This window comes from Acanthisitta chloris, unplaced genomic scaffold (assembly GCF_000695815.1).
Source record: "Acanthisitta chloris isolate BGI_N310 unplaced genomic scaffold, ASM69581v1 scaffold40435, whole genome shotgun sequence".
Taxonomy (NCBI): domain Eukaryota; kingdom Metazoa; phylum Chordata; class Aves; order Passeriformes; family Acanthisittidae; genus Acanthisitta; species Acanthisitta chloris.
In genome coordinates, this window is record NW_008676123.1 from 40,596 (window position 1) to 48,473 (window position 7,878).

At 45.2% G+C, this 7,878-nt stretch overlaps 1 protein-coding gene across 1 annotated transcript in view; it reads left to right on the forward strand.

Annotated features, from left to right (window-relative positions):
* YEATS2 (YEATS domain containing 2) overlaps positions 1-3,423 on the forward strand; it is a 43,892-nt gene extending 40,469 nt beyond the window's left edge. Inside the window, exons 28-30 of the mRNA XM_009075997.1 lie at positions 598-672; positions 1,965-2,038; positions 3,006-3,423. Of these exons, the coding sequence (XP_009074245.1) occupies positions 598-672; positions 1,965-2,038; positions 3,006-3,114 (258 nt within the window). The 3' untranslated portion in view covers positions 3,115-3,423. The remainder of the gene's footprint in view (positions 1-597; positions 673-1,964; positions 2,039-3,005) is intronic.
* Positions 3,424-7,878: the final 4,455 nt, after the last annotated feature.

The window sequence follows — 7,878 nt, forward strand, 5'->3', positions numbered from 1 at the left end:
TAGGAGGAGTTCGCGTGCAGCAGTTGCTGGGGAAAGAAAGGATCTCTGTCTCCACCTCACATGCTGACATCAAGGGACAAAACTTTGGTTCTGGAGTGTATCTAGTCTCCTGCTACACAGGTGACAAAGGCAGAGGCGCAAGGAGAGTGGGACTGAGGGATGAAACACTCTTTTGATGTGGAACTTTGTGCCAGGAGTACTGTTGAAAGTGATTCAGTTGCCATGGTTAGTTGCAGGGAAGATGATGAGTAGATGGATTTGAATATATGTACTGTTTTAAAATGGAGCTTCCATTCTCAATCCAAAGGTACCCAATGCAGTCTGGTTTTTTTGTGTGGACTTTTTGAAACAAAAATTAAAACCTGCTTTTGTTCCTTCTGAGTTTTAGAGGCATTTCTGCAGGCACTACTAATTTTCTCCAGATTTTTGTAAAGTGAAGCCTGAGATTGTACTGCTTTAAAGTTCTGCAGTGTCTGCTTGCTTCTTTTTTACCTACTCTTTGGAATGGTTTTTTTCTGTTAATCTCTCCTAATCTGTAGCACAAGGTGATGTGTGTTATTTGGTGTACTAAATTTTTTTCTCTCTTGTATTTTATAGATAGGAATTTCTTTTCAACCTGCTGAGGTACAAAAGAATGTTTATGCATCAGTAGTAGAAGATATGATTTTAAAGGTAAGAAATTACTTCACAGTAAGAATTTGTTTGTAATTGTATTAACTCAGTAATTGAAAAAAGATGGAATATCTTTATTAATGTGCATTTATCAAGTCAGGAGATCAGAGTGTGATGTCTGTCTTTCTGCATGTATAGACAGATACACAGCTGGCCAAAGAGAGCTGTACATGTTTCCAGCTCTCTAAATGATTTGTTGGCTTGAGCTCAGAATTTGCAGATTCTCACCACCGCTAATATACTGACTCATTCTGTAATTTGAAAGTACCTCTTACTTTGTTCTTCCCTTCAGAACTGGGGGGAGTCTGCCAGAGTTGTGTCAGACTTGACTGTTTTATACAAGGTTAGCTGGTTTTTCCTAAATACCTTTCAATTCCTTTGCCTGTGCTGTATCTGCTGGGAGACTCTTGAATTCCTGCAAGACAGTAACAATCTTACCTTGTATGATAAACCGTTTCTCTATCATAATTACTTTTGGCAAAACAGAGATTTGAACGGCACGGAGCTGGAGTTCTTGGGTTTGGGCTGAAGGCTAACACAGATTGTCTCGAGCAGCGCTCTGCTGTATTTCACACCAGAGATGATGTTTGGGGTTGTTTGTACAGACTGCTGCTAATGAGAAGATGAATTTCACAAAAGCTAATTGATTCCAGGTGGCACATGCACTTATGTGCTCACCTGTGCTGTGCTCTGTTACTTAACCAGAGTTGAACTCAGATACAGACACATCCATTTGTAGACACACATTGTAGCCAATGGGTTGCTCTGTTGTAATTGAAGAGTTATGCCAGCTTTCTTGACTGAATGTCCCAGAAACCTGATACAGCACAGAAATCCAAGAGTCTTAATTAGTTTTTGACTGAACTGTGGTTAAGCCAGGTGTCTGTGACAGTGTCTTGACACAAGCCTGGTGACCACAGAGGTCAAGCTTGTACTGGCTCCCAGGAGAATATCAGCAGTCTGACATGTACAAAACCAGCTCTGGTATGTGAAAGGAAGGGTCCTGAAATGCTTTTTGAAGTATAGGCTCTGGAACGTTGGATCTACCCTGCTGTCTGCAGACCCAGAGGAAAACAGGCTGGGCAGTCTGAGCTCTTTCTGTTAAATATACTTCTATCTTATTAGTGTGCATTAATAAAGCTCACCTGGGCATCTTGAACTGCCCTCTGCTGAGGGATTTAGGATTGAAGTGAGGCAAGAATCTCAGCTGCTCTTACACTGATACTCAGGCAAATAGTAAGTTCCTTTGTTCCTTTTGTAATGCTGTCTCCTAATGTTATCTCTTGTCTCAGGCCACTGAACAGCTCATGAGTGATATCCTACGACAAGCACTAGCTGTGGCATACCAGACAGCTCCTCACAACAGGTACAGCAGCTTGGTTCCTCTTGGACCATTTATACAAGCACTAAGGGCTTGAATGGCTTGAGGAATTTAGTCACACTTTGTGTGGCTCAGACCATAAGAGTGAGGGAATTTATGGACTATATTCTGGGAAGACCCAAGCCTTGCGAGGGGGTTTGTTGTCTCCTGGCTCCATAGTGGCAAAGGATGGAAACACTAAAAAGTGAGGCAGGATCTGAAGTCCATCTCAGGTTACTGTGTAGACAACTTACCCATGGCCTGCCAGAACTTAAATAACCTTAATAATCTCTTTATTTTAGATTTTTAGAATCATAGAATGGTTTGGGTTGGAATGGACCTTAAATATCATCCAGTTCCAGTCCCCATGGGCAGGGACACCTTCCACTAGACCGTGTTGCTCAGAGCTCCATCCAACTTGGCCTTGGGCACGTCTAGGGATGGAACATACACAACTTCTCTGGGAAATCTATTCCACTGCTTCACGACCCTTACAATAAAGTTTTTTTCCTTATGCTTAGGTCACATTTGTGATTTCTGTTCAACAGCAGGATATGGGATAGCTTGAAACGGATTAAAAATAGCACTATGAGAAAATGCTTAGTTTAAATATTCACTTGTATGTCAATATATAAATGTTTACATAATAGATAAAAATCATATATATGTATGTTATATATAGAAATACATACACAACATATGAGCTATAGAAGTTCAAGAATCTATACTTCAGCACTTGATTTTCCTGTCCTAGTTCTCAAGAGGTTTCCCCCAGTCATTTGAGTTTGGATTTTTTTGTGATCTGACATTTTAATGCTTTTCCTGTGTTGCTCTAACACCTTCTCTTATACTCTATGTTTTACTTACATTTTTTTCTGTTTTTAACCCCTCTTGGTAAATGTATTGACTTGCTGCTTTATGGACACATGTTTTTTTCAATACTATAATAGCATCTCTGATGCATTCCCTGCAGGACTCCAAGAGAAATCACAGTGATGAATATTCACAAAGCCATCTGTAATATTCCCTTTCTTGACTTCCTTACAAACAAACACATGAAGATACTAAATGAGGAACAATGAAATAGAGCAGAGAAGATGCTACAGGAAAGGTGGATTTATGACTGAAGTTGGGTTGACAAATCCAGTATTTCTGTAGGACACTATTATAGACATTTCTAACATTGGGCTACTAGATTGTTACCTCCAATTAAAGATGCACCTTAATGCAACAAAATGATGCTCTGGTCCAAATCAAGTTGTTAAATGTCAGTGTTTACTTGGTAAGTGTATGTTCAGTCGCTGAGCAAACATTGTCAGTTTGCATCGAGTTGCTAGCTGTGAGAGACTCCACAGGCCTGGTCCCTCTGAGACAGCTCTGTTGATGAGATTGAACTGGTTTTTAATATGCACAGTTGTGCTTTTTGATGCAGTCTAAATAGGAGTTGGTTTCCCCATGCAGTGGGCAGGGCTTTGATGCTCTGAATATGAGAAAAATCAAAGGCAGCTTTTAAAGGTGGTCATTGGAGTAGATGGGTGGGATAGGTTTGGATGTGCGGGAGCAGAAGGCTGCAACAATTTCTGCCAGTCCTGCCTGAATATGATGTATGTCACTGAGATCACAGCTGGGTAGGCTTATCAGTAGCTTACCCAGCAAAGTGTCACCTAACCAAATTCCTTGCCTCTCTAGAGGTGTCGGATGCTGCCTTTCTTAGTCATCTTGGAAAGTGTAGAGCGGCACAGCCTCAGTCAAACAAACTGTGGTCAGTCTCAGAAAGATTTGACTGACCACTCGTCCTGCATGGGAAAGGAGAGGAGTAAGGACAGTATTCAGTGTCTGTGGGCTTGGACTGGCTGAAATGCTTTGCTTGTCCATCGAGTGCCTCCCTGGGCTGCTGCAGGGTTTGGAGTGTGCTGGAGGTCGGGTGATCAGCTCTGTTGTACAAGTCTTAACATTCTGAGTGTTCACCAATGACCAGCTTAGACTGTGAAGTGCTGTAGGAATACCACTGCTTTGGCTTAAATTCTGATCCACACAGAGAGGCCTGGTAGGGTCAAAAATTCAGAGCTTTTCTGCTTGTGGGGAGATCCTCTGATGTCTTGACTGCAGGAAGAAGTTCTGCTACTAACCCCAGCACTTACCTGTCTCAGGAACATCACTGGTGAGGGAATCATGTCTGCAGCCTGGCTATCAACACCTTGCTGAAGAAGGCTTCGCTGACAACATCCTGACCACTCCACATCCACCACTCCTTTATGCTGCCCCGTGGGTGCTTGCTGGTAGTGTGAATAAGCCATTGTGAAGTTGGTGGGACTCCTGTGGGACTGTCATGCTTTCAGGGTGCTTGTTTTGTCTGACAGTGCTGTCATGTGGGTGAAGCATGGGTCAAACAGCCAGAACCTCCAATGTGCTGATCTCAGCTGAGTCTCTGATGTGCTGCATGGCCTTTGATTTAATCACTCTGTGCCTCGGTTTCCCCATCTCTGAGCATGGGGAGCAGGATACCTACCTCGCAGGGGTGTACTGAGGCCTCGCTCTTGTTGGTGCCGTGCTTTGACAATACAAAGCCTTTTATAAACATTCAGCTACAGTTATCTTTTCTGGCCTGGGGTAGGAACAGAAATCTTCAGAATGTTTTCTTTTGGTGCTTTTGTGGGGCTAGAAGGCAGGTGATGGTAACTCCAGTAACGTGCAGGAACTGTGGGAGGTGGTTCAGTTAGAGGATGGTTTCAGGCTTTGAAAGACCATAGGTTTGATGTAGTTGTTAAACTGAAGAAAGCACGATGAGATGCTGCCTGTTGTCACCTTAAATAAAATTAGGGTCTGCAGGGAAGTCGCTCTCAGTTCATAACAGCTAAAAGGGAGCTGCGGTTCTCTTGAATGTAAGAGTGGCAGAACCTGACCCTTGAATCCAGGAAATGGGACCAATGGATGAAATCCAAACAGCGTTCAGAGAAGGACTTAAATGCCCTCTAGGGAGGATGCTATGGATGGTTTGGATTCAAAAGCTAATCCTGGCTTGTTGGGGTGACCTGAGTGCAGGATTGCCTGTGAAAGGAGAGGGCACAGCTTAGCCCTGACATTAGTTTAACAGTGAAGGTCAGTGTGAGGGAGTTGAGCAGCAGTGATTATGTTTCAGCTCAGTGTTAAGAATTGGGAGGAATGCAGGGAGTTGGGAATGTTTTGTAGGCTGTAGTGAATTCCAAGTCTGTACTGTTTTCAGGCACCACTGTACACGGCTTTTACAAAAGAGAAGGGCATTTTCAAGATCTCTGTCACTATTGCTATGACAGCCTGCAGGTTGTGTGGGAACAGCCTTTTGGACAAACTCGGTCGTTCTGTGGTCTGCAATGACGCATGCGTTCCCAGCCCCCGTCTCTCGTGGGCTTAGTTTCTGGGATTCTGATACACCCAGAGCAGCTTTTGAGGATGCAGGAGCTTGTCTTAGGGCATCTGTTTTTGCAAACTGTGGCTTCTTTGCCTGTGTCCTGCTCTTCTGTGAGGAATGGAGTTTCCGAATGAGTCCTGAACCTCGCCCCGAGGCAGGCGGGTGGAGCCCCTTGTTCTTAATGGGGTTCTTGCAGTGGAGATCTCTTGCTACATTTCTGAGCCACCACAGGTTAATCTCATAGGAGATGCTATATTAATGGTATATAAAGTTTGCTGAAGAAAAATAAGCTGTTAAAAGCAGATAGAAAATGACACATTTGTTTAGTCCTTCAAACATAGGAAACATTTGCAACAAGTTCTTTGCGTTTTGAAAAGTGGCAAGAGAAAATTTCTTGGCAAGAAACCCTCCCTCCACCTGCGGGCACCAGTGTCTGAGCGTGGGGCTGGCTCCGCTGCCGTGAGCGGCTGTTCCAGGGCAGGTTGCCCCATACGGGGCTCTGTTCTGCGTACCTGACTCCCTGGTGTGCGAGCCCTGGGCACCTCCCGAGTGGAAGGATATGCTGGAGTACTGGGAACGGTGGCTGAGAAAGGAAGAACTCGATGGTGAGTGCTTGGGTGGGAGGTGTGTGTGCAGCAGGCCGTGCGGGGCACCTGTGGCCTCATGGAGAGAGGAGCCCATACTGGAGCAGGTTCGCTCGCAGGACGTGTGACCCCGTGCGGGACCCATGCTGGAGCAGCTGTTCCTGAAGGACTGACCCCATGGAAGGGACCCATGTTGGAGAGGTTCATGGAGAACTGCAGCCCATGGGAGGGACCCCACACTGGAGCAGAGGAAGAGTGTGTGGAGGATGGAGTGGCAGAGACAACAACGCCCGGGAGGATGCTGGAGTACTGGGAACGGTGGCTGAGAAAGGAAGAACTCGATGGTGAGTGCTTGGGTGGGAGGTGTGTGTGCAGCAGGCCGTGCGGGGCACCTGTGGCCTCATGGAGAGAGGAGCCCATACTGGAGCAGGTTCGCTCGCAGGACGTGTGACCCCGTGCGGGACCCATGCTGGAGCAGCTGTTCCTGAAGGACTGACCCCATGGAAGGGACCCATGTTGGAGAGGTTCATGGAGAACTGCAGCCCATGGGAGGGACCCCACACTGGAGCAGAGGAAGAGTGTGTGGAGGATGGAGTGGCAGAGACAACACAGCCTGTGATGAACTGACTGCAGCTTCCATTCTCTGTTCTGCTGTGCTAGTGGAGCCAGGAGAGACAGAGAACCTGGGAGTAAAGTGAAGCCTGGGATGAAGGGAGGGAGGAGTGGGGGAAAGGTGTTTCAAGATTTTGGTTTTACTTCTCATTACCTTACTCTGATCTGTTGGGTAATAAATTAAGCTAATTTCCCAAGTCAAGTCTGTTTTGCCTGTGATGGTCATTTCTGAGTGATCTCTTCCTGTCTTTCTTGCTGCCAGAGATAATATATTGTATTTTCTCTCCCCTGATCAGACGAGGAGGGGAGTGATGGAGCCACCTTGGTGGGTACTTGGCATCCAGGCAGGGGCAGCCCACCACAACAGATAGTGGTTGAAATACCCAGTCCTCTCAGCATTTTTAAAGGGACTTGCTTTTATTGCAATTCCTTTCTGAAGAACATATGAAAAAGGCTGAATGCACAGTCCTTCTTAGAGGGTCTGTACTTACAGCCAGTATTTTTGAGAACTTACTCATTTCCCAAAGTGAAAGGAATGATCTTCAATGACACCTCTCCTTTCTCCCTTTGTCGATGCTCAACATTTTCCCATCATTGCCATGAGATGGCGATGCTGCCTAGACCTCTTTTTTTTCTCTTCTCTGGCACAGTAATTGCTGTAGGTGTAGGTTGGGTGCCTTTTAATATTTATATCCATGAACAGTCAAGGTGAAAAACCTTCCTGAGTTCATATGACCAAATGGTTAAGGCTCAAATGGTTAAGATGTACAAGAAATTCTGTAACTAGGAGTACATAAGGAGTTTGACATGTGTGAAAGGTTATTACTTGATAATGGACAATTTTATAGTTTACAATCTCTTGATGTATGTATGAACAACTCTTTACAGCAGATAATGGAATTCATGGCCCCACAGAAGTTTTGGCCATCAAACGTGGAATATAGTTTTGTGCAGAATTGTAAACACCAAAGTTAGTGAGAAATAAGTTTGGTAAGTTTTAGTTTGGCAGAATAAAAAAACATACAAAATGAACGGCCAAATAGAGCTTGGCTCTTGAACAGCAATTTCTTCATTTTAATTTTTACCAGTTGTTGACAGCAGATCTGTCGCTTTTCTTTAGGGAGACAGGAAGAAAGTGGAAAGAAGGGGCGGGGAAAGTCGCTGTCAATGGCAGAGCGTCCCTGAGCGCGCTGGCCCCAGCCCCGCGTGTCCCGCGTCCCGTGTGTCCCGTGTCCCGTGTGTCCCGTGTCCCCGCGCGTCCC